Source organism: Staurois parvus, unplaced genomic scaffold, assembly GCF_062004578.1.
Source record: "Staurois parvus isolate SC_StPar_1 unplaced genomic scaffold, SC_StPar_1.0 ptg001316l, whole genome shotgun sequence".
NCBI lineage: Eukaryota > Metazoa > Chordata > Amphibia > Anura > Ranidae > Staurois > Staurois parvus.
Genome location: NW_028319112.1, coordinates 1,343,772 through 1,371,503, shown reverse-complemented (window position 1 = coordinate 1,371,503; position 27,732 = coordinate 1,343,772). Strand labels below are relative to the sequence as shown.

Below are 27,732 nucleotides of genomic sequence, written 5' to 3'. Positions count from 1 at the left end.
TTAATCTTTAATGCACTGGCAGAATGAAGTTGCTGCTGCATCCGAGCCAAGTGCTAGACCACATAGGGTCCCTGTCAAACATATCTGCATATACTGTGTTGGTACTAGAACTCATTTATATTGAAACCATTAGCAAATTTATTCTGGAACGTAGGAATCGTGTAAAGCAGAAGAGAACGTACATCGCACACATCTTAGAATACTGTATATTGCAGCCATTCAACAAGTTGTGTAAACAGTGGTTTTATTGCCAGTTGCCACACAAAGCGTATTCAGGTCCATACATACATATAAAAACAGCAATTGGAAATAAATTTGACATAATCAAAAATTAAGTTACATGTTGTCATCATCAGAGTCGTCTTCTTCTTCTAAAGATTCCTGTTATGAGAAAAACAAATTGTCAGAGGTCTAAATACAAATATAAATAAAAAGACTGGGACTGGATTCAGTCAATCCATTTACCTTTGCATATTTTTCAGCCTCTTCTCTGACGTCTTTTGGTACAACTTCATGTCTTCCATTAGTAACTGTGCAAAAAGAAACCGTAATGCTTTATTCAGAAGTGAAATCTCTGTAGAACAGTGTTTTTCTACTGGGAGAAATAGTGTACTCATTTATAAATACTTGAGTTTACAGAAGTCTTGATGTGGCTCAGATGATTTTAGGTGCAAACTTGTTCCAGGTCTGTGTCCCTGTCAGTACTGAAGCTAATGAGCCAGCTTGACAGCCAGGTAACTAGCATTTTCAAAATAATGCCATTTCCCTTATGCTTTTTTCAACAACTAAAATAATTAGAGCTGCTAAAGCTTGAAATTGTTGTGCTGAACATGCTATAAGCAGCAGGTGAACACATAGCACAGGATCTTAACTAGTGCTATGTATTCATCTTCTGTGTATGAACAACTTGGACACAGACAGATCACTCCCAAAAACTAAAGACACAAACTAAATGCTGGCCTTTGCTTACACCATTGTGTGTGTTTGATTTTTCTGTCTGAGCTGACATCTTGTTCTCCTGTTGAGAGAAAAGGGATAGATCCCGAGCCAACAGTTAATTCCCAATGTTAGGCTAAGTTCACATCTGCGCAGGAATACATGTAAATCGCACATTTCCGCAGATACACACAAAATGTGCTGCTTTAATCCCTAGCCGACCAGTGATGTACCGGTAAGTCGCTGGATTGAAAGGGTGATATCTTGGTCATTGCTGCAGCAATGGTTGAGGCTATGTTCTGGCAGTAATTCCCTCCACTGTAAAAGTAATCCTAGAGGCTAAGAAGCCACTGGATTACTTTTACAACCGGCAGCAGGGGATCCCAGCCCCCCTTCCCACCGCTTTTACTGGGCACTCTCAAGCGTTTGGGGAGCCAGGTAAGTATGCTACCAGCGGAATCGGCTTCCCCGAACACACTGAAAGGAACTGCTTGTTTCTCCCAATGTGTGACATCACAAACCAGAAGCGACAAGGATTTAGTCTTTTCCAGTTCCTTTGTTTATAAACCATTGCCAGCTTGTGTAGCAGCAGATCAAACTGATCCTTATCTGCTGATTGGAGCCCAGAGGAGAAATCTGGAGTCTCATACAGAGAATATATGTAAGACTATGGATAATTTAATGGACCGTAGTTTGTTGCCATTCCACAGGCGTGTATAGTTTTAAAGCTTATACTTGTAGTGCCGCTTTCAGCAAAAAAAGATGTATATTTGTCTGGCTGGTGTTCAGGAATGGGGAATATCACCATCCAGTAGTGTGTAGTATACTTAGATGGACTGGGAGAGCAGTGACCTGTTATTAACATGTGTGTGGCCTCTTGAGGGCATGGCTTGTGGAGTGGTGTAAGGCTGATGCATGGTAAAAACACACACTGGACTGGGAGAGCAGCGATCTTCTCAAGTATGCAACTTTAAAGCATGACATGTTTGGTATCTATTTACTCGGTGTAACATCATCTTTTAGATTTTACAAAAAAAGTGGGTATTATATTTTGTCCATGTGCACTAAAATTCATTAAAGTGTATTTTTTCCAAAATTTTAGTGTTTGAAAAACCAACCACTGCTCAAAAACAGCATGGCATTAAAAAAAGCAACAACCACCATTTTATTGTCTGGGTCTCTGCTTAATTAAATTTAAAAAAAGAAGATATAAAGTTTGGGGGTTCTAAGCAATTTTTTAGCAATTTTTTTTTTAAAAAAAAAAAAAAAAAAAAAAAGGACTTACACGTAAGACAGAAAATGTCAGAATTGGCTTAGGGGTCAAGCCATTGAAGAAAACGCAGGGGGTGCCCAAATGAATGGACTGCCATACCAGCACAAACAGCTGCATAGATGTGAACCAGGCCTTAAAAACGTTACCATAAGCATGCAAAATATTTATTACTATACAGTCAAGCCTTACACAGTCTAATTAAAACGCAAAATGGTCACATCGGGAAGTGCATGGCCAACCTCTGACTTTGGAAAACCCACCCCAACACCCAACCATGTAGGTGTTCTAAATAATAAAAAACTAGATGAATTTTCTTTGTCATGCATTAACAAACTGCTACACATATTGCTACAAGTTGGGTTTCATGCATGAAAGTGCATAAAATATTTGCCTTTGTTGACCAAAGGAGACCAGATTATGTGCGTCAAAGTAAATAGAAGAGCTTACTGTCTGATAAAAGCCAACACACGTTTTCCTTTTAACATTTTTCTCACAAATGCTGCAAACAAACTATGTAATTTTTCCAGCACTGATCACAAGTGATATTATCCTCAGAGTTCTTTTATAAAAATTAGCCATCGTATGCCTTTACCCCTAGGGATAAAGCTAGAACCACAGTTTCATAATCCATTCATTCTCACTGTGCACTAGAAAGACATGAGTAGGAGAATGTGATTTGAGGTTATGGTCAAAACAGACCATACTTCATTTTTGTCATGTTTAATTATTAGGGCCTTTAATCTATAAATGGCGAGTACTGTTAGTGAGAATGACTTTTTTGCATTACGGACAGCACAGTAGTAGCTTTGTTGCAAGCGCACCAATAAGGCTACAATCACCTTCAGCACTGCAAGTTTAAAAATCCAAATCAAATAAGGGGGAAAACAGAACCTCCAAAAAACAGGAAGGAAGGACCTACCCAATTCCAGAGCTGTTTTTCTGAGTCATCTGGCCAGTGGCAACCTAGCCCTTGATGCCAAACAATTCAATCTGTCCAGGAACCTAAGTGGCTTCTCCCATGACAACAGAATGTTGTGTGGTCAAAGTCTAGAGGAAAACTGGCCACATGGGACTGCCTTGAAGGAAGCCATCATCAGATTCATGACTCTTATGCAAAGTAGAGAGTTAGACAACTCCAAGACAAGGAAGACTGAATCTTAGATCTGAAGTTTCTTCTGTGAAACTCTGGTCTGAGCTGTGTTTAGAATTAGACCCAGATACTCCAAATGAGTTGGTTCCAGCAACAATTTCTGAAGGTTCTGGGTTCATCTAAACAGCTGTAATGTATGAACAGTCAAAGCAATGTTGTCTTTGAAAGTCCACACAAACTGTTTCCTCAACAAAAGATCATCCAAGTATCCCACAACACCCAAGGTGCAAAATGATAGGCTAAAGGGTAAGGCCTTGAAATGTTAGTGAGGGGCCCCAGAGTAAAAAATTGGAAATTTTTATGTGATGGAAAGATAGGGAAATGCAGAGAGGACTTGTATACTTTGATCTCTTTGACACTTGAAGAAGCTTTGCCACTGGCCATAATGCTCAATGCCCCTACTCCTGCCTGACTGGTTGATGCTTTTGTCTGCACAAAGAAGCAAATGGTGTTACCACACGATGGCTCTGTACAAACAAGCAATGTCTGGAACTGCTCTTAGTTCTCTGGTATTTCCCAATGTATTCTGGGATACAGGAACCTCCACTGCCACTCCCGCAGTGCCCAGCTAACACTTTATAAATGCTTCACTAATACAAAAATGCTATAGATGCTGTTAAGGCGCAAGTATGGAAGGTTACTATTGGAATCAATGGAGATGTCTAACAAGTGCTGATGCCTTATGAAAACTACATGTTGCTTAATTTTTAAAACCTCAACAGGGTAATTCTGAGATTTTAAAAATGTTGAACACGTGGTATTGACACATGTGTGAGCGACCCTTTAATCTAGCACAGCAGCATTGAAGAAAACACATCAACCCTCCTAGGACACAAGCAAAAATCTGAGGCATGCTGATAGTAAGAGAGGTTGTCTTGGGCAGGCCCACGGTTTGATTACCAGTGTTAAACCTATCTGTAGGCTGAAATACAACCCGAAGCTTTAAGACTTCCCATGTCCCTTAATGGAGCAGAAGAAAGTGAGATTTATGTGGCAGAAATTACTATAAAAAAAAATCTTACCCTTTCGGGCAATAGATGATCACCTATAAACACTTATCAAGAGTAAATAAAATGTATTTGTGCTGGGATGACCCTACTACACAGCCAAGACATGAATGGCAGGCTTGACCTTATCTGGATGTGTTTACTAGAAAACTTAGAATATATCAAGATGCTGAAGTCAAACATCTCGACCTACTTTATAACAAATGAATGCCCTTACTTTCTCCAACCCAGCTCAGTTCCAGTTCAAAAGCTTTATCTTTTACTTCATCATGGACGATGTAGATTCTGCAAAAGAAAAAAAAAACACAAGGTTTGGCTACAGACTAGCTACATCAGATTTTATATATATTAAAAAAACACACACCACAAAAATTTGTATATAAAAAGGGGGCGTTACCTATCCTACCCAGTTCCAGTCATTGTAAATCGAACCAATGGGGCGACCTAATCTTAGTGTACTCCTCTAATAGGCTCCTGATGTAAGAGCCTAACTCTGACTTGTAAATGTTATGGTTATAAAATCAGAACGTACTATTTTCACAGCCTGAACAGTGTAATAGTAGATTTAAACCCAACTGCTAAAAATCTCATAAGCAATTACATGTTGATGTAAATGTCAAAAGTTACATTCAACCTATATATAGCTACAGCTTTCATTAAACTGATATCTGGTGATCATGCCACAAAGGTCCTTCTTCAGACTTCTCTTCTTCTCCTATTTTGTGAAAAGGTTTTCCTAGCCTCCACCGCACGCACGCACGATCCAGCAAGATATCCTCCGAATCAAACCCTTGCACAACTACCGTATTTATGAAGTAGAGTAATGTGCTTTACAGGTTTGCATTGTGCTCCATTGTTTTTGGAAATCTCAAGTCAGCTGAGCACAATAAACATGAATGGGCTGAGAGAGGAAAACAGGCTAGGAGGAGAGGCTGGTCTTATTGTCCTGTAAAAATCATATAACCAGCTCTCATCCAATCATGGAACTCTTTCAGCTGCATTAAGCAAAAAACTCAGCGGAGCAACACAGACTGCACACCATGGCCTGCATTTTTTTTGAATTGGTTGTAAAATGCAAGCTACAGCTCGCATACCCCAGTGGAGTATTAGGAGAGCAGATATAAAATTCTTTGTTCTGCATGCTTATTCCAAGTCGGTCTCTAATGTATTGAAGCTAGGGGCAGTCAGGAAACAAGCATTTTCAAAAGGGAGCTTAAAAAGGTAGCCCCGTATTTCTCTTAGTCTTAAAGCGGTAGTAAACTGCAAATAAATTACAAAAAAAAAAAAAAGTTTCCCTGCAAGTTAAGATCATAATGTGCGAGTATGCATCACATATTAGTACATTATGAAAGAGTTACCTGAAAATGAAGCCTGCCAGCGGAGCACGGTCACGGCTCCCCGAGGCTTCCATCCTCACCCAGTCTTCCTTCCGGGTTTGTGGGCAGCGGCTGTCTAGGATTTTCAGTCATGGCACGGGTCTATCAGTGGACAGCAGGCCATCCACTGAGATCACAGGCACTGCTGCAGTAAATATCTCCTGAACGGTGCATGTGTAGGAGATATTTACAATATGTACAGGTAAGCCTTATTAAAGGCTTACCTGTAGGTAAAACATAAAAAATAGGGTTTACTTCCATTTTAAAAATCAATGGAAGCATTAAGGAGTGACTGAAAAGCTGTCTGAATGTTACCCTATACCAGTGGTGGGCAACCTTTTTTTTCAACTGAGCCAAATCTCGCCAAAACCACGATTGAAATTTATTTTGAGAGCCACATTTTTAAAACTGAAAATACATAGGATGGTACACTGTTTTTAGTTTCAATAAGTTTTTATAGTAATTCATCCCCCCTATAGTAATTCATCCCCCCTATAGTAATTCATCCCCCCTATAGTAATTCATCCCCCCTATAGTAATTCATCCCCCCTATAGTAATTCATCCCCCATAGAGTAATTCATCCCCCATAGAGTAATTCATCCCCCATAGTAATTCATCCCTCATATAGTAGTAGTAAGTAAGTAGCAAGTAGTAAGCCAAGTCCCCCCTGTGTCAATTCACTTACCTTTGCTCCGCGCGTTCTTCTCGCCGTGTTCCCGTGCCGTTCCGGTCTTCAGGGCGGACTGTGAGAGGAGCCTAGCTCCTCTCACGTTCGTCACGCTGCCCCGCCTACACACATCCTGACAGCCAATCACTGGCTATCAGGATGCGAGTGGCAGCGAGACTGGCCAATCATTGCATTTGAGTGCGCTGCCCTGGCTGTTTTTTTTTTGGATCACGCCCCGCGGGCCGGATTAAAAGGTCCACCGGGCCGTAGTTTGCCCATTGCTCGGCTAGCTGCAGAGTCCTGACTTTTGGGGTGGCCGCCCGAGAGGAGGGAGGGGAGCGGGCGCCCGGCACACAGAAGAGCCGCATTAAAGTGTGTAAAGAGCCGCATGTGGCTCGCGAGCCGCGGCTTGCCGACTACTGCCCTATACATTTCATGTACAACCATAAACCATATTTAAAATGGAACTTGATGTCAGAAAATGATGTGCTGCGAGATCACTTCATGCTGGCCCCTTTTGCAGGTACAGCTGTGTAAAACATCACTTGTGGGGAACTGAATTCACATCCTCTTTCACATATCGTCCCTTGCCTTTTTATGGTTGTTGATAAAGACAGCATGTACCAGGACTCTTATTACCTTATCCTGGCATCTTTGATGATTTAAAGTCGATCGTACTCCTTGTTACTTTGTTGTCACCTTGTCAGTTTGGATTTGTATCGATTAATGACTACGGAAGCCAATTGTATACATTTCTTGTCATGCCACGATTTTAATAAACATGTATTTAAAAAAAACTAAACAAAAACAATATACTATACTGTACTGTTTAAAATCCAGTAATACACTCACTCACTCTGCACGTGCTCAGTTGCACTGTGCCAAAAAATGTAGAGGCTGATCTGCTGACAGCCCATAGGTGTACTGCTACTCAGAGGCTCTGGACGTCAGCAAAATTGCAGCCTCCACAGCAAGAAGAAACCGGAACAATGCTGAAGGCAATTTACAGAACACACTCATGTTTGTAGCACAATTATTAATGTGAAATGTATGTTCCGTGCTAAACAACATTCTTGTTTATTAAGTTGTTATGGGTAACGTTCCACTTTAATCTTGGTCTGATAAAGCAAAATGGTTCATGCGGTGCTATGTATAGAAAAAACAAAGCCTGCACCTCCTAAACATCCAGTCAGAGCTCACGTTTCATTATTCAATCACAATGCTTTACATTTATAATTTTATACAATTAGACACTTTTCTAGCAAGTAAAAAGATAGGAAATAAAATATTAACATTTGAGTTACAATGTACCCAGTGCAGCTATACTCACATTTTTGCTACTTCTTTCACCACTTCCCGACATGTCATCTCCTTCATCTGTCAAACACAATACATTAGAACGCAACGATTAGTGTATACAGAACATGCAATGGAACAGACATGTCAGCAAGTGTGTCAGGGTACCAAAGAATTCATACTTAATTTCACTATTCTGCATCAGAATGGAGCACCTTCTTTTAATCCCTTGAAAAATCCATGGTTTATGCAAATTTACTGTTTTGTTGTTCATGTTGTTTGTACTGTTTTGTTGTTTGTACTTGAGCGGGGGCATGCCCCAAGGCTCTGCTTTGTACTTACTACTCTTCTTATAACTCAATAAAGAGAATTTTCAAAAATCCATTGTCTCTTTCCTCCCCAGCCATACTATTGTCTCTGGTCCACCCCATTTGTTCATTGAGGTTTAGCATTACATGTGGGCATTACCTAGGGTGGTCTGCATGCAAAACACAGCTTACCCAAGGAACACCCACTCCTTTAGACTGACATCCTTCCAAGGAACACCCACTCCTTTAGACTGACATCCTTCCAAGGAACACCCACTCCTTTAGACTGACATCCTTCCAAGGAACACCCACTCCTTTAGACTGACATCCTTCCAAGGAACACCCACTCCTTTAGACTGACATCCTTCCAAGGAACACCCACTCCTTTAGACTGACATCCTTCCAAGGAACACCCACTACCTTTAGACTGACATCCTTCCAAGGAACACCCACTACCTTTAGACTGACATCCTTCTAAGGAACACCCACTCCTTTAGACTGACATCCTTCCAAGGAACACCCACTCGTTTAGACTGACATCCTTCCAAGGAACACCCACTACCTTTAGACTGACATCCTTCCAAGGAACACCCACTCCTTTAGACTGACATCCTTCCAAGGAACACCCACTCCTTTAGACTGACATCCTTCCAAGGAACACCCACTCCTTTAGACTGACATCCTTCCAAGGAACACCCACTACCTTTAGACTGACATCCTTCTAAGGAACACCCACTCCTTTAGACAGACATCCTTCCAAGGAACACCCACTCCTTTAGACTGACATCCTTCCAAGGAACACCCACTCCTTTAGACTGACATTCTTCCAAAGAACACCCACTACCTTTAGACTGACATCCTTCCAAGGAACACCTACTCCTTTAAACTGACATCCACCCCTCTCAAGAGCCAGCCTGCTGCTTACATCAGGGCTGGAGTGCTTGAGAGGAGTACTGAGGCAGAATTTACTGTAATGTTTTTGGGTAGCCATGTACAGCACCCTGACCACTCCTACCATCTGCCATGATCTGTCTGCACTGTACAGAAAAACAAGATCCAGCTATGATGGTGCTGTCTCCAAAATTAAGGTATGTCATAAAAACAGGTTTTATTTACAATTTTCATTAGCATGTTGATAGGAGGCTGTGACTAGGCATGGCAAAATATAAGCAACGTAACCTTCCGTTTTAAATGAATCCGGTAAAACAGCTATAGAGGATAAGATAAAGGAACTACACTATGTAAACTCATCATATACCAAAGGATTTGTAACACCATCCAGCTACTTTTGACAATTAGGTAGAACAGGAGGGTGACACAAAATCAATCTGAATTCCAGGGAAAGTAAAGATCCTCCATTGTAGTGGGCTGCTCCTGCACTGCAAGAGATAAATGCTCTTTTACGTCTAGGGGACTTGAAAATGCAGTTTTATTGCACAGCTGTATTAAATAGTTTTTATATTTGCTTGGAGTACAGGTTCAACCACTTGCCCTCCAGAGGATTTGCCCCCCTTCCTGACCAGGCCATTTTTTGCAATACGGCGCTGCCTTACTTTAACTGACAGTTGCGCAGTCATGCAACGTTGTACATAAATGAAATTTATGTAATTTTTTTTCCCCCTATAAATAGAGCTTTCTTTCGGTGGTATTTGATCACCTGTGCAGTTTTTATTTTTTGTGCTATAAACAAAAAAAGCCAGACAATTTTGAAAAAAATATATATTTTTGACTTTTTGCTATAAAACATGTCCAATAAAAAAATTTTTATACATCAAATTTTGTGATAAATTTAGGCCAAAATGTATTCTGCTACATATCTTTGCTTAAAAAAAAAAATCCCAATACGTGTAAATAATTGGTTTACGTTAAAGTTATAGCGTCTACAAATGGCGGTATATATACTGGATATTTTTTTCTCTCTTTATATACCAATAATGGCGGTGGTCAGCAACTTATAGCGGGACTGCAGTGGACAGTGGCTGGGAACCGACTGCCACCGATATCCCCAGTGACACTAATACAGTGATAAGTGCTAATAAAAAAAGAACTGACACTGTACTAATGACACTAGGCAGGAAGGGGTTAACTTTTGGACGATCAAAGGGTTAACTGTGTGCCGTTTTACTAGGGAGGCATGCTGTGTTGTATTTCTCCGCTGTGCAGAGAAATACAAAACAGCATGTCCATGCTGACAGGGGAGAGACCTGTGTTGTTTACACACAGGTCTCTCCCCTATCAGCTTTGCATGGCGATCACGGGCAGGGAATACCTAGCCACCAATGGCAGCATGGGTACGGCAGCGCGCGCGCTCCCTACCTGGAAATGCAAATCACAACACACACACACACACGATTTTCCGCAGCACTTCTACTATAGGGCAACAGGGAAGCAGTTCAGGAACTCACAGTGTTCAGTTAAGCAGAAGATAACCTGTGTAACAGCTCCAACATGTCATGGTCAGATATTCAATTTGTCCTGTATTTCTTGTTTATTCATTTCCCCCATCTGACCATATATAGCAATGTCACACTCACCTGAAGTTTCTCTATCTCTGTCTTGGCTGCTTGCTTGGCTTTACCAATAGAACATCCCCAATAACCCTGCAGCATACAGAAAAGCATACAAAATATTTTACTATCATTTCTTGTATAGAGACACAGGACTATGTAATCCAATATAATGTATATGCCACTATATGTAATTCACTGTTAAACTTGCCTAAAACAGGGGTGACCGTCCCCTCAAAATCACTAATGCAGTTTTTGCTCTCAACATGTACAATTATGAGACTATTTTCCATTCTAATCACAGGAGGTCCTCTCACTGGCCTTTTACTTTCCAGCACGATTCAAGCCCAGGCCAGCAGAGCTGACCCCAGTAATAATTCTGAGCATTGTACCACACAGAACTACTTAATGGGCAATTGTCTGATCATTCTACACATGAATGAAGTGGCACTGAATGACAAAAGAACACTATATTCTTAGTTATAGTTTCATCTACTGCACTAAAGTAACCTACACTCTAGTTAAAAGTAGAAACACTTACATAGGATACTCCTGAAGGGTCAACCATATACAACTGAGCTCCATCATCTTCATTGTAAGATCCCAACATGAAACTGTATGGGAAATAAAGAAAACGGATACACTGAATGTGGTTCAAAGATTCTGATCCATTACAGTTCGCTCTTGTGTAGCAAATATGTTCTAGAGTAGATACAGTAAAGGCAAGCTGGTATTTAATATGTCTGTACGTACCTGCTAATGTCTGAGCAGATAAGGACCACCAAAACCCAAAGTGCTCCTGCTCAAGTTTTCTTCCTAAAGTCATGGGCTAGCCTGTCTCCTCCTTCACTGAGCTATTTGTTAATGAGCCCACCACTCAAGAACCAAAATGTTAGAGGCGGAATACAGGCCCGCTATCAACTTTAGAAGAAATAAAAGTTATGTCTACAAATATAAGTGCTTTAAGCAATAGCAATCAATTTATGAAGTGTAGGGAACCTTAAATGCAGTCACCGACTATAGCAAGTGTCCACTCAGAATGTTTAGTTATGCATAGACAACACTGTCAGAATATGGACTACAGGTTTTGTTATAAACTGGAAATATACTGAAGACAGTGAGACAGAGCAGTTGTTACAAGAACTGCTATTGACCCTTACAGATGAATTCCAAGCATGGTAAATTTTTTCCATAGCTACATTGGTCCAGCTTGGACCAACATAACTATGTACAGTATATACCATACCTGGCCAATCTCTCTGGAAGCTGGAAATCACTGAAGCAGACACCACTACTCCAGTGATCACCCCACTTGCTTCTGGATCCTGTGAGAAGTAGCCAGCCTGATGCATTATGAATGCTGAGCGCACGAAAGCGAAAGCACAACCCTACTGTAAAGCAGCAACTGCCAAATAAATGAATTAAAGTTCTCTGATTAGATATCCCCTATTTTGGTATACTTTCGGTAATTATATCAACTGTCTGATATCTTCTGAAGTGCCTTAGGCTAACCCAGAGAATGAAAGTACAAGAAGGATTTGTGTGTAATATACAGTAAATTGATTATTGCCGCGCCCTAAATGTGAGATTTGAATACTTCCAGAAATAATGAACAATCCAAGTCAACTTATTACAACTTCAAAATAAATCAATAGAAAGTGAAAAAAAAAAAAAAGTGAAAAAAAATATCATATTATAAGTAATAAAAATGAATGGTGTCCAAAAAAAGTCTATATAAATTTGATTAAAGTTGATTAGTCAAACAAAATTGCAAATGGATTCTTGCTGGCATATAGATACTTGTATGCGCTCACCTTCCATTAAGCCCACTGCTGGGCTAACACAATTTATGGTGTTTATCCTTGATGGATATCTTTAGATACTCCTGATGATTGATAGTGGATGATTGTGGGTCTGTGGGTTAGCTTTTTCTCATGGCAATAAAAAGTGCTCCATCTCCTTGTATTATTCCTCGTTAGTATAGTGGGAAAGAATAAGGTACATAGTGCCCTATCGTTTTTTAAAAGAACAATTTTATTCACAACTTCTTATGCACTCACAAGTATTCAGTATAAAAACCGCTGAGTTAAAATCAGTGAAACCGTTAAATGCGTTTGTGACAGGTCTCCTGCGTAGCTGCTCACACTCGCTCACATAGACTATACTCGCCGTGAAGTCGGGTTGCTGTGGTGACGTCAAAGCCCAAATCACATCCCCCAGACGAAGCCACGTGTCCCTGTGGCGCAACGGGTTGGGGAGGGGCTTTGACATCACCACAGCAACCCGACTTCACGGCGAGTATAGTCTATGTGAGCGAGTGTGAGCAGCTACGCAGGAGACCTGTCACAAACGCATTTAGCGGTTTCACTGATTTTAACTCAGCACTTTTTATACTGAATACTTGTGAGTGCATAAGAAGTTGTGAATAAAATTAAATTTAAAAAACAATAAGGCACTATGTACCTTTTTCTTTCCCACTATACTAACGAGGAATAATACAAGGAGATGGAGCACTTTTTATTGCCATGAGAAAAAGCTAACCCACAGACCCACAATCATCCACTATCAATCATCAGGAGTATCCAAGGGAGTCTCTAAAGATATCCATCAAGGATAAACATCAAAGCTGTGTTAGCCCAGCAGTGGGCTTAACGGAAGGTGAGCGCATACAAGTATCTATATTCACGCAAGAATCCATCTGCAATCTTGTTTGACTAATCAACTTTAATCAAATTTATATAGACTTTTTTTGGACACCATTCATTTTTATTACTTATATTTTTTTCACGTTTTTTGGTTTATTTCACATTCTATTATTGATTTATTTTGAAGTTGTAATAAGTTGACTTGGATTGTTCATTATTTCTGGAAGTATTCATATCTCACATTTAGGGCGCGGCAATAATTAATCAATTTACTGTATATTACTACAAAACATTTATATGAGGATGTGAATAGATGCCTGCTGACCTATATATTTAATTGCTATCTCATATCTCAGTGGCTCGCATGTAATTATAATATATTATAAAGGATTTGTGTGTACCCTGCATGCTTCAGGTTGCACCACAGAAAGATTTCCAAGGTGGATTAGAGGAGAATGGGATTTACACTTTACAAAAATGGCTTGGTAATCTAAAGTAGAGTTTCATGCTATATATATCTATATATAGTGAATGAAAGTTAATTTCCATCACATACCTGCAGCCAAAAGGTCTGACAGCACTGTACAGTGTATATGCATGTACATACATGGCCACTCTGTCTGCGAGATGCTGCAAGGGGGTGTAAAGAAAAAAAAAAAAAAAATTGGATCCAAGGGTACAGAACAAACAAAATGTTATTTTCTACAAAAGTAAGCATACCTTTAATGGAATATCATAACCATAGTTGGATCTGAAGTTGGAGGCCTCCTCTCTAGCGATGTCTGCCAAGGAACGGGCATCAGCCAGGAGTCCAGCTACAGCCTGCAATCCACACATAATCATTGCATAGCTACATAGATCCCTTCACATCACATAAGGTTTGGGTAGTTCTACTCATTAGTATAGTTTACAAAAGGCATTTCCCATACCCAAACTTGCTCATACAGATATAGGCTAGACCACGGTGGAGATGCCTTTTTCCTGTTAAAGCCACTTTTGCATTGTTTGCATGTGTTAAAATGCACATATTAGGGCTTACGTTAACACCCCCAAACATTTTCTGAAAGCAAGGACCCAGGAGAATAAAATGGTGGTAGTTGCACATTTGTCACATATTAGCAAAACAATTTATTAAATGCATATTTTCAGTAAAAAGTACACTAAAGTTTATTTTAGTGCCCATAAAGGCAATATATTACCCATTTTTTAAATAAAATATAAGAGATAGGGTTGTCTTGAGTAAATAACACATCAAGCCTTAAAATTGTGCATGCTCGCAAAACGGCAACAAATTTAGTGCCCCAAATTGTCCATAGGTGATGCTTTACAAGCCGTTCTAGGCTTCAAGTTTAGATTTAACCATGAATAATGGCCCTTGAACCTATTGCTCTCACAGCAACATCATTCAGGTTTACTGTTGTGTGCTTGTGCGTATGGGCAGGGGCTTTACATTTTTTTTTCCCTGTAACTTTAAACTTTTTAAACATTTTTCCTTCAATTAACTTTATTGCTATCACATAGGGGACAAATAGCCCCTTATATGATAGCACATCTACAGTGACTCTTTAAGGAGACTGCAGGGATCTTTTAGACCCCTGATGCTTCCCCAGCACTCTACGGATAATAACAGAGCACAGATTATGTTCCATTAGCAGTTTTCCTTGCACTGCCAGTAATTGACAGTTCTGAACCAGGAATACAGGTGACTTCCTGGTTCATAGACTGGAAGGAACTTCCTCCACTCTATCCTGCGACACCAACCATGCAAGTCTGGGCCCACATTTGGGAAGCTGTGGAAGCTGACAGCCTGCTTATAAAAAGTACACAAACACACTCCTGACTTAGAAAAAAGACAAAAAAGGATTGGATGATTAAATTCAGCACAGCCTCATCTCATTCATTAGCTATGCAAGGTTGCAAAATGCATTTTTACTTGGCTCATCGAATAAGGTGATTGGGCATTCCTCTGCAAAGTGGATTTTTACTTAGCTCACCTCTCAACAAGCCAGGTGAAAAATCACCATGCAAACTGGGCACGCTCTACTCCTTTAGCTGGGTGGTCCTGCACTCTCCAAAGTAACTGAGGAAACAAACCTTTACTATACTAGTGCAGGTTATAGAAGTCCTACTACCAATGCCTGTTCATAAAGTTCACTCTTCCCGATAGTAGAAATGAACTCAGGACCCTGGCTTCAGGACAGTGTTTACATCTGAGGGTGCACTACCCTTATACACCAAGCTATAAAGTCATTTAAGTAAAGGACCTCTAATCAATCTTTGCAAAAGTCAGATCTTACTTGCATTTCTTTTCTACATCAAGTAGACTAAGACAAATTCCCTCACTTTGGTTACAAACCGTTACTTGACAAATTGGAAAACTGGACTAGATTTTCTTGTAATTTTTACAATTCCTTCACTTTGGGGACTATAAATTAAATGACAAAAACAGCCAGTTCCATTGTTCTTACCATTCCAACATGCCGATCCACGTTAAAAATACGCTTGTTAGAACCTTCTTCATAAAGCTTTGAAAGGACAAGCTTCTCTACTCCAAACACAACTCCATCTTTGCATCGGATACCAATGGCTGTGCTGGAAACGAAGACGCAAATACAAGAAGAGTTCAAATAGCTGACTACACAGGTAACTTTCTATAACTTGTAAAGTACCACTGCTGGTCAAAATAACATCCTGTAACTGCAGAGCAAGGAAAAACGGAATCACCCAGAAATCACATTAACTGCTTGTTTGATCGACTGTGGGTTTTCTCAAACATCTGCATAGAACCTGAGGTAAAGTTTTAGGAATCCTTAGCCCTGTGCTCAACAGCAGAGAGCCTGTAATTTTTAGTGATAAATTACCACCTATCTCCCAAGATGCTTGAGATGCCTTTTTCTCCTATTACAAATCAGAAAACAGGTCAAGTGGTTAAAACTGGTAGTTCCTCTGCTCAGCAGCAAGTTTGAGGAAATGCTTGGAGTGGTATTTCTTCATATCCAAGGACAGAAACAGGTAAGAATTTGACTTTGCAATGTATATACACTGATTAACCATGACATTATGACCATTAACAGCTAAAGTAAATAACATAGATCATCTTGTTACAATTGCACCTGAATGTGGGTGGGATATATTAGGCAGCAAGTGAACTGTGGTGCCTGAAGTAGAAGTGTTAAAAGCAGAAAAATAATGGGCATTGCGTTTTCTTGTTTATGGGGCTGTGTAGTCACAGACTAATCAGGGTGCCAATGCTGACCCATGTCCACAGCCAAAAGTACCCACAATGGGCATCAGAACTGAACCACATAGCAATAGAAGCAGGTGGCCTGGTCTGACAAATCACATTTTCTTTTACAACATGTGGATGGCTGTGTGCATGTTCACTTACCTAGGGAAGCAATGGCACCAAAATGCCATACAGGATGAAGGCAAGCCAGCGGAGGCAGTGTGATACTTTGGGCAATGTTCTTCTGGGAAACTTTTGGTCCTGCCATTCATGCAGATGTTACTTTGACATATACCACCTACCCAAAACATAGTTTCTGTACAAATACACCTCACCATGGAAACAGTATTCCCTGGTGGCAGTGTCGTCTTTTAGCAGGATAATGTGCCTTGCCGCACTGTAAAAATGGTTTAAAAATGGTTTGAGGAACACAAGTTTAAGGTGTTTGCTTGGCCTCCATATTCTCCAGCTATCAATCCAATCAAGCATCTGTGGGATGTCAAGGGAAAAAGTTCAATCCATGGAGGCCCCACCTCGCAACTTACAGGACCTAGAGGATCTGAGGCTGATGATCTGGTACTGGATACCACAGCATACCTTCAGAGGTCTAGTAGAGTTCATGCCTCAATTGGTCAGGTCTGTTTTGGCATCAAAAGGGAGCCCTACACAATATTAGGTGGGTGGTCACAATGTTATGGCTGATCGATTCCACTTTATCTTATGGGAGGCACATTACTACCTGGACATACTGTACTTTTAATGTCTTTAAAAGATTTCTGTGATATGCAATACCCAATAAGTATTAGTAGGGTTGCTAATCTACACTGCTCAAGGAAAATAAAGAATCAGAGTCAATTAAACTCCTGGGATATTGATCTGGTCAGTTAAGTAGCAGAGGGGGTTGTTATTCAGTTTCAGCTGCTTTGGTGTTAATGAAATAACCAGGTGCACTAGATGGGCAACAATGAGACGACCCCCAAAACAGCAATTGTTTTACTGGTGGAGGCCACAGAAATCTTTTTCCCTACTCATCTTTTCTGACTGTTTTCACTAGTTTTGCATTTGGCTAAGGTCAGTGTCACTAACGGTAGTACGAGGTGATACCTGGGCCCTACAGAGGTTGCACAGACAGTCCAACTCCTTCAGGATAGCACATCAATACAGGCCATTGACAGAAGGTTTGCTGGGTCACCCAGCACAGTCTCAAGAGCATGGAGGAGATTCCAGGAGACAGACAGTTGCTCTAGAACAGGGGTAGGCAACCTGCGGCTCTCCAGCTGTTGCAGGACTACAAGTTCCATCATGCCTCTGCAAGTCATAGCTGTAACTGTCAGTTTTGTAATGTTGCAATGCCTCATAAGAAATGTAGTTCCACAACAGCTAGAGAGTCGCAGGCTGCCTTCCCCTGCTCTAGGAGAATTGGACAAGGCTGTAGAAGGTCCTTAACCCATCAGCAGGACCTGCTCCTCTGTGCAAGGAGGAACAGGATGAGCACTGCCAGAGCCCTACAAAATTACCTCCAGCAGGCCACTGGTGTGAATGTCTCTGACCAAACAATCAGAAACGGACTTCATGAGGGTGGCCTGAGGGCCCGACGTCCTCTAGTGGGCCCTGTGCTCACTTCCCGGCACCATAGAGCTCGATTGGCATTTGCCATTGAACACCAGAATTGGCAGGTCTGCCACTGGCGCCCTGTGCTTTTCACAGATGAGAGCAGGTTCCCCCTGAGCACACATGACAGACATGAAAGGGACGTTATGCTGCCTGTAACATCATTCAGCATGACCGTTTTGGTGGTGGGTCAGTGATGGTCTAGTGAGGTATATCCATGGAGGGACGCACAGAACTCTACAGGCTAGACAATGGCACCCTGACTGCCATTAGGTATCGAAATTAAATCCTCGGACCCATTGTCAGACCCTACGCTGGTGCAGGGGGTCCTGGGTTCTGCCTCGTGCACGACAATGTCCGGCCTCATGTGGTGAGAGTATGCAGGCCGTTCCTGGAGAATGAAGGAATTGATACCATTGATGGCCCCCACACTTTCCTGACCTAAATCCAATAGAACACCTCTAGGACATCAGTTTTCGGTCCATCTGACACCGCCAGGTTGCACCTCAGACTGTCCAGGAGCTCAGTGATGCCCTGGTCCAGATCTAGTAGGAAATACCCCAGGACACCGATGTTGTCAGGCATGCATACAAGCACGTGGGGGACATACAAACTACTGAGTACCATTTAAGTTGCTGCAATGAAATTTCAGCAAATGGACTAGCCTGCTGCATAATTTTTTCACCTTGCTTTTCTGGGCGTCTTTGAATTCAGTCCTCTGTAGGGTGACAATTTTCATAATCGTCAAATGATATCAGTATAGATATCAAGCATGAGATTTTTCCCCATTGAGACTTGATGTGTTTTCGAATTCTTTTAACCACTTGCCCTCCAGAGTATTTACCCCCTTCCTGACCAGGCCATTTTTTTGCGATATGGCGCTGCGTTATTTTAACTTACAATTGAGCGGTCATGCTGCACCCAAATGAATTTTATGTCCTCCCCCCCCACAAATGGAGCTTTCTTTCGGTGTGTTTTCCATTTTTTGTGCTATAAAAACACAAAAATAAAAAAAAACCAACAATTTTGAGAAAAAAAAAAAAAAAAAGGGTTCGACTTTTTGCTATAAAACATTCAGTAAAAAATGTTTGTAAAAAATCTAATTTCATCATAAATTTAGGCCAAAATATTTTCTGCTACATGTCCTTGCTAAAAGAAAAAATCTCAATACATGTAAATGAATTGGTTTATGTGAAAGTTATAGCGTTTACAAATGAAAGAATAAATACACTGGAATTTTTTCTTTTTATACTACTGACGGTGGCGATCAGCGACTTATAGCAGGACTGAGACAGGCATTCTGACACTGGGGGGGGGGAACTAACTGCCACGGACACTAATACAGTGATGAATGCCACTAAAAAGCACCGACACTGTACTAATGACACTGGGCAGGAAGGGGTTAACATCTGGGGCTATCAAAGGGTTTACTGTGTGCTGTTTTACTTTGTTATGTGTGAGTGTGCGCTTTACGGTGTAAGCTCCGCTTGGTATTGCTCTCCATCTGGGACCTGGTGATCGACAGCTGTAGCCACCAATGGAGGCGCACATACATACATACATACATACATATACACACACACACACACACACACACACACACACACACACACACACACACGTGTGATTTTGCGCAGCCCTGCCGCCCTGTAGCAGTACTTCTGCTATACAGCGGTCGGGAAGCAGTTAATTTTTTTTAGCAGTGTGTTTCTAACCAGTATCAAAATTACACATTTTGGGATGAAGGCAGATATTAAAAAAAAAAAAAAAAAAGATGTCTTCTCTGGAATATGGACAGTCATTATTTCAAGAAGAAAATCACCTACCTACTATTTTCCACTGCTTTAGCTGCATACTCAACCTGGAACACTCTGCCATCAGGAGAAAACGTGGATGCTGAGAGATCATACTGAAGAGAAAAAAACAAAAAAAACAAACAACAGCCAAACATTAGAATATTCTGACAATGGACCCTTCCACCCAAAAGCTGCAGCTGTCATTCAGAAAAATTATTTTGAAGTAAAGTACAGCTATACAGCCATTATAGTATTATAATAATTACATAGTATTACACCCGAGCAGAGGTTAACAATTGTTTACACGTCAGAACGTACCCAGATTTCTGTGTCTTGAGTTCTGAGATTAATGGAAAAAAAAAAAAACCTGAGCTATGCCCATGAAAAATCTGAAAAAATTACTAGTGGTGTTGCAAACAGCAATTATGCTATTTATTTATACAAAAATAACGAGAGGTGAACATGCTTCAACAAAAAACATACAACTTTTATTGCACTTACAAAAATATTAAAAGACCAACGTATACAAGTAAAATATTCCTGTACAATTGCTATCCTATATCATTTATAAAATTAAAACAATTACACAACAAATGTGAGATCCTAAATACACCTGCCTCTGGAATTCCCCAGGGCACATTGGTAGGGTTCCCATAGGGAAGGAAGTCCAGGTTAGGACTCCTCCATGGTGACCCAAGTTCAGGGTTCCCAACCCACCACCTCATCAAGTTCTGCATCTATCATTCACAGTAGTAGTGTCCACAGTATACAAGTTCAAAGCAACATCTCATACGCAGGTACTGTGCATAGATGTGCAAACCAAATTCAATGGTGTTGTCCTTTATTTATCCACATATGGGTCCGTTGCATACTCAAAGCAGCACGTGTGTGTATGTTACCATTTAAGTAAAACAATCCAAGAAGCAATATTTAAAGTCAGGCCACTGCTTCCTATGAATTCCGAAGGAGAGGCAAGAAGCATATAGTTGTCACTGATGACACCATGTAAGGCTCCATACATTAGCGGGGTTTTTTTCTGCTCCTGTAAGCTAACTAGTGTTATCTTATGTGTCCATGCATATGAATTTAGGCTTGTAGCATTTTTCAAGCTTCAGCATTTAAGAGCAGAAAAAAAGGTTTTTGTAGAGATTTTGGGAGCGTTTTTCTAGCAGAAAACAAAAAAGCTAATAAATCTCTCTTAACGTGTTACTAAACCCAGAACCCTGCATTCACAATGGTGTCCTTTTATCATGCAGCGGTAAATGACCACTGCTCAATCACTGGCATTCTCAGGAGACAGTTCTCCTCTGAATACCTGTTCATGAAGTGGCGTAGATCGCTTTTCCTAATGAGGAGAGAAGCGATCTACAAACGCTTTGAACGCTAGAAAATGGCTGCTGTTACTGTAATCTCATGAGATTACAGTCAGAGATCAGTCAAAACACACAGATTACTAATCAGCAGTAAATTACCGCCACTTCGTTTGCTGCTCCTCCAATTTTCCACCTCTGGGCTGCAGAATCTGGAGGGAGAATTTTCACACAGATCTCCAGTGAAGGGCTGACATCGCTCCTGCATACACTGGCCATCTGTGTGCTGAGGTGATCAGCGGAGAACATGTTCTCCGCTGATCATCTCGGTTTCCTAATCCACTAATGATCAGAGATCATCAACGATCCTTAGGATCGCCGCTGATCTCGGTTTCATAAAAGGATACCTTAATCTGACCTCTGGAAGTGCAATTATTTTAGTAAATGTAAACTGCGAAATACCTTTTCTCATCAGCAGTTAGAGCAGTCTTGTGACTTCAGCAGAGCACTGGTTAAAGCTTGTAGGAGGAGTGTTCTTTCACCTGTCAGTGTCCCTGATCACCACCACACCAGTTATATGATGACGCTGTACTGCATTGGTGGCAATACAGTGCTCAGCATAAATGACTAAACCCCTTTTGAAAAGTAAGATTTTAATCAATATCTCAACAAAAGAACAATTTCCAACATTTTGACAAAGTTTTATAGAAGATATGTTTAGCTCATTACATGAAAGTAAAGTTAAAGTGTTACTAAACCCCAGACCCCGCATTCACTAGAACGGGTCTCCCAGGACCCCGCATTCACTAGAACGGGTCTCCCCGGACCCCGCATTCACTAGAACGGGTCTCCCCGGACCCCGCATTCACTAGAACGGGTCTCCCCGGACCCCGCATTCACTAGAACGGGTCTCCCCGGACCCCGCATTCACTAGAACGGGTCTCCCCGGACCCCGCATTCACTAGAACGGGTCTCCCCGGACCCCGCATTCACTAGAACGGGTCTCCCCGGACCCCGCATTCACTAGAACGGGTCTCCCCGGACACTGCATTAACTATATCCGGTCTCCCCGGACCCTGCATTCACTATATCTGGTCTCCCACAGTACACACAACATGGGAATGCAATTATTTTAGTAAATAAACTGCTAAATACCTTTTCTCATCAGCAGTATATAGCAGTCTTGTGACTTCTATCAGTGTTCAGCAGAGCACTGGTTAAAGCTTGTAGGAGGAGTTTTCTGTAGGAGGATGCAGAACCTCTGACACTCTGTCTGGACAGTGCTGATTGGTCCTGTGCTGATCACATGCACTCCAAAAAGGGAAAAAAAAAAAAACTAGCAATACACACCAAACTGAGCATGTGTATGTGACTATAGATTCAGTCTGTATCGAGTGCTCATTTCAAGAAGAGGAGAGGCAGAGCAGAAAGGATCAGCTTTTTAAACAATGCAGAGGATTAACCCTTTGGTTCAACAGTGAGTATAAGAAGCATGCTTTACTGCATATACAGACTGATTTTACTGTTGTGGGTTTAGTAACACTTTAACAGCATTTTTCCTACATGTATTGTAAGAACGCTAATAAAACATTAATGCTCCTAAACACTTCTAAATAGTAGCGGTGCACTGAAATTAAAATTCTGGTACCGATACAGAAAATTTAGAATGCATGTAGCCGAAAACCAAACCGAAATGTCTGCGTATGTGGGGGTGGGAAGGCTCCATTTTTTTTTTCTACTTTCATGTATACTTTCATATTTTTGTAACTTGTGATATTATTGCTATCACATAGGGGACCAATAGTCCCCTATGTGATAGCATATGAGTGACAAGTCCTCTTTGTGGGGGGGGGGGGGGGGAGGGGGTAAGGAGCAGTGTGTGCAAGGAGAGGAGAAGTGTATACAGAGAGGCTCCCTCACTGGCTGTCACACAAAAAAAAAAAAGCAATATATATCCCAATTTTTTGTAAAAAATATGAAAGATATTACGCCAAGTAAATGGATACCAAACATGTCATGCTTTAAAACTGCGCATGCTCGTGGGATGGCGCCAAACTTTGGTACTTAATCTCCATGGGTGACGTTTTGAAACTTTCCTACAGGTTAGCAGTTTAAAGCTACAGAGGAGGTCTAGTGCTAGAATTATTGCTCTTGCTCCAAAGTTTACGGCGATACCTCATGTTTTTTTTTTTTCATTTAAATTTTATTTAAAACATTTTTTACACTGTCCCGTTAAAAAAAAAAAAAAAAAAAAAAAAAAATGTTTAAATCACTTTTATTCCTATCACAAGGAATGCAAACATCCTTTGAGATAGAAATAGGCAGTGACAGGCAGTGGTGCACAGAAATGAAAATTCTGGTGCTGAAACCAAAAAAATACAAAATGCACTTGGCCGAAAACTGAAATGCGCAGTTTTTAAAAAATTAATATTTTTTTTTAAATAAAACACACTTTGATAAAAAAAAAAAAAAAGACATAATATATACCCCAATTTTTTTGTAAAATATGAAAGAGGATGTTACAGCAAGTAGATACCAAACATGTCACGCTTTAAAATTGTGCACACTCGTGGAATGGCGTCAAACTGCCGTACTTAAAAAATCTCCATGGGTAATGCTTTAAAAATGTATATAAGTTACCAGTGTAGACTAGTGCTAGAATTATTGCTCTTGCTCTGACATTCGTGGTGATACCTCACGTGTGCTTTGAACACCGATCACATGTGGGCATGGCCTACGTATGTGTTCACCACTATGTGCGAGCACGGGGGGGGGCAGGGGCACTTTAAACTTTTTTTTTTTTTTTTTTTTACACAGTCACTTTGAAAAAAATTTCAATCACTTTTATTCCTATCACAAGGAATGCATGCATCCCTTGTGATAGAAATAATTATTGACAGGTCCTCTTTATGGAGAGCTTTGGGGTCAATAAGACCCTACATCTCTCCTCTACAATGTAAAGCATTATATAAAAAAAGCATTTATCTAGTGCTTTAACAAGAAAAAAAAAAAAAGAAAAAAAAAATGTTGGAACTGGAAGTGACATCGCTCGGTCCTCCAAGGCATAGAGATGAGTGGAGGCCATCTTTCCTTCACTAATCTCTATGCCCAGCCCTGGGATTGTTCGATGGTTTCTTAGGTAAGGCTTAAAAATTACTGAGCGGAGGGGAGTGGCAGTAGCCACGAGGGGGCGGGGTTTTTTTCTGCACCGGTGCTTTTTTCATATCGGCCGATAGGGGTGTTTTCAGCCGAACCGTTTCGGCCACCGAAATTTCGGTGCACCCCTAGTGACAGGTCCTCTTTATGGAGAGATATGGGGTCAATAACACCGCACATCTCTCCTCTACAATGTAAAGCATTAGATTACAAAAAAAAAAAAAAAAAAAAAAAAAAAAAAGGCCTTGTTTACAAGGCGCTACAACCATGAGGGTCAAAATGACTTTGCTCCGGTCCTCCAAGGGCATAGAGATGAGTGAAGGGCATAGAGATGAGTGAAGGGCATAGAGATGAGTGAAGGCCATCTTTCCTTTTGAGATCGTTGGATGTGTTCTCAGGTAGCGCTGAGAACCAGAGGGCGGTGGCGGGAATATTTATGGCATCTATATTGGTGCCGATTTTCATATTGGCCCAAGGCCAATTTTTGGCTGAAACGTTTGGGACACCGAAAATTCGGTGCATCCCTACTTCTAGACGCTACTAAAAAAAAAAAAAACCTATTACCAGCATTTTTTCAGCTTAAAAAAATTGCTAATGTGCATGGAGCCAAAAGATAATTCCCATAAGAGATCTATAGTATCAAGTGAATTGCTCCCTTGAAACATAACTTGCAGTACACCACCAATATAGGTGTCTATATAGCATCTCCCTGCCATCAAAGTCAACCATATGCAGCAATAGCCATATTTGTAACAAGAAAGTCTGCAATACGTATCAGAAGATGCAGGGGTCCAGAATCGAGAGCAAGTACAGGGGAAGAATGAAATGCCAAAACCTAATTTTGCTGGACGTAGTTGGCTGCATCAGGGAAAGACTAGTGTGTCCCCTCCCTGCGGGCCCATAAAAGGAAATGAGAGCAGTGACTGTACCCAGACAGCCACAGCAGATCATCACCAGCACACGTCTAGAACAGAACTAATGCCTAATGTCACACAGTTACTCAGGCATCTCCTAAGGAGTTCTAATTCCACCTCCCTTTTGGAGCCCATCAACCCTAAAAGCCCCTTTCACAGAGGGTGGATTCCGTTCTGATCAACAGGTGATAAACTCACAGATTCCCTACTGATCAGAGCAGCGTGGACGGATGACAGGTCTGTGTCCGCTCAGTTTCTGCAGACATGGACAGAGCCCATTCTGCTCTATGGGCAGCCGGGTATAAAACGGTCACTGCTGTCCATTTACACCTGACTACCCTTCGACCAAACAAAAGAGAACAGATTCCCTTCTGATTTTTATTTTAGTGGACCCAATCAGACCAGGAGGCAGGCGGGTGTAAACATACACAACGTCATTTATACCAGCCTATTCATAGGGATGAATGGACCTTCTGATGAGGTCTGCCTGTCAGTTTTTCAAGTAGACCATGTGAAAGGGGCTGAAGGAGAACATCGGGAGGAAAACACAACATACAGCAAACGTAATTTTATATGTGCAATAATAATAGGCTTTGTAATTCATGTTCAAAGTGGGGATATAATGCCTCTCTGTATAAACCTATATATACTTCAATACCCCACACTAACCAACCAATAAATAAGAAGCAGAATGTCTTCTCACAGAAATGATCATGTCCAACTCACCATAGATCAGTCCTTAAAGTAGAACTAAAGGCTAAACTTTTTTTTTTCTTTGAATGGAGTGGAGATGGATTAGAATACCTGTCAGTTTTATTGCTGTCTGTGACCCAGTTAAGGAGATTTACCCTCTCTATTTGTCCTGTTTACCATTATCATTGAAAGTGAAAGTAAAAGAAAATCCCAAAATTAGGAGTTTTCCCTAGAACAGTAATAAAGGGGTAACCTTCCAATGAGGACACTAGTTCTGGTGACCCTGGGGATAACCAGGGATTTCCCACACTCTGGCCAGATTTCCTCTCGCGTCCTGTTTTGGCTATGGGACAGGAAATGACAGTAAATTTCCCCAAAGGGACACAGATGGAAAAAACTGACAGGCATTATAACCCTCCCTTGCTCTATCCAAAAAAGCACCCTTTCCCCCCTGCGCACGCTTACCAGCATGCGCAAGCGTTGACACCGTGCCGGTATGTAAACAGTGGTTGAACCATGCATGTGAGGTATCGCCACGAACATCAGATCGAGGGCAGTAATTCTAGCACTAGACCTCCTCTGTAAATATAAATTGGTGGCCTGTAAAGGCTTTTAAAGCATCACCTATGGATAATAAAAATGTATGTATTTTGTTGCCATTGCACAGTCATGCACAATTTTAAAGCATGTCATGTGTGGTATCTATTTACTTAGTGTAACATCGTCTTTTATATTTTATCAAACAATTTGGCAATATATTGTGTTTTTGTGCATTAAAATTCTAAAAAAAGTGTATTTTTCCCAAAAGATTTGCTTTTGAAAATCACTGCACAAATACTGTGTGATGTAAAAAATGTCAACACTCACCGTTTTATTCTCTAGGGCCTCTGCTTTAAAAAAAAAAAAATATCTAAAGTTTAGGGGTTCAAAGTAATTTTCTAGCAAAAAAAAACCTGTTTTTTCCTGTGAACAAAAAGTGTCAGAAAAGGCTTGGTCTTCAAGAGTGGGTGATGTGTGGCTTCTAATGTTGGCCCTGAAATGCCAGGATAGTAGAAACCCCCCCCCCCCCCCCCAAGTAGACACTCCAAGGTATTTGCTAAGAGGCATGGTGAGTGTTTTGCAGATCTCATTTGTTGCCACGTTTTTGGAAAATGAAGAAAGAGGCTCCGGAAACTGTGATAGGTAGTGGGGAAGTGACATGAGGAAATATGCCATTTGAAAGCCTTGAGGTGGTCATTGGATTTTGGGGGCCTGTATGTAGCTAGGCTGCCAAAAAGTCTCTCACATGCGGTATCCCCATATTCAGGAGAAGTAGAAGAATGTGTTTTGAGGTGTTATTCCACATACACCCATGGCATGCATGAGCAATATATCATTAAAGTGACAACTTTGTGTAAAAAATAAAATTGTGATATTCACAAAATTTGTGACAAAAAATAAAATGTTGCATGCACTCTGCAAAATTCTTGGTGTGTCCACTTTCCAAAAAGAGGTCATTTGGGGGAGGGGGGGAACTGCCCTGGCATTTTAGCACCTCAAGAAATGTGATAGGCAGTCAGAAAGTAAAAGTTGTGTAAATTCCATTATCTATACCATAGTTTGTAGATGCTATAACTTTCACACAAACCAATTAATATACACGTACTGAGATTTTTTTTTTTACCAAAGACATGTAGCAGAATACATTTTAGCCTACATGTATGACTAACTTTGAGTTTATTGGATATATTTTATAACCAAAAGTGGAAAACATCATTTTTTTTTTTTTAATTTTTGGTCTCTTTTGGTTTATAGCGCAAAAAAATAAAAACCGCACAGGTGATCAAATACCACCAAAAGAAAGGTCTATTTGTGTGAAAA

The 27,732-nt window shown here is 40.8% G+C and overlaps 1 protein-coding gene across 1 annotated transcript in view; it reads right to left on the bottom strand.

Annotated features, from left to right (window-relative positions):
• Positions 1-227: 227 nt before the first annotated feature.
• The window catches only part of PSMA3 (proteasome 20S subunit alpha 3), a 32,638-nt gene continuing 5,133 nt past the window's right edge, over positions 228-27,732 (bottom strand). Inside the window, exons 2-11 of the mRNA XM_089661125.1 lie at positions 19,830-19,912; positions 15,635-15,758; positions 13,887-13,988; positions 13,723-13,796; positions 11,063-11,135; positions 10,549-10,614; positions 7,741-7,787; positions 4,584-4,651; positions 466-530; positions 228-381 (exon numbers count right to left, since the gene is read on the bottom strand). Coding sequence (XP_089517251.1) covers positions 337-381; positions 466-530; positions 4,584-4,651; positions 7,741-7,787; positions 10,549-10,614; positions 11,063-11,135; positions 13,723-13,796; positions 13,887-13,988; positions 15,635-15,758; positions 19,830-19,912 — 747 coding nt within the window. The 3' untranslated portion in view covers positions 228-336. The remainder of the gene's footprint in view (positions 382-465; positions 531-4,583; positions 4,652-7,740; positions 7,788-10,548; positions 10,615-11,062; positions 11,136-13,722; positions 13,797-13,886; positions 13,989-15,634; positions 15,759-19,829; positions 19,913-27,732) is intronic.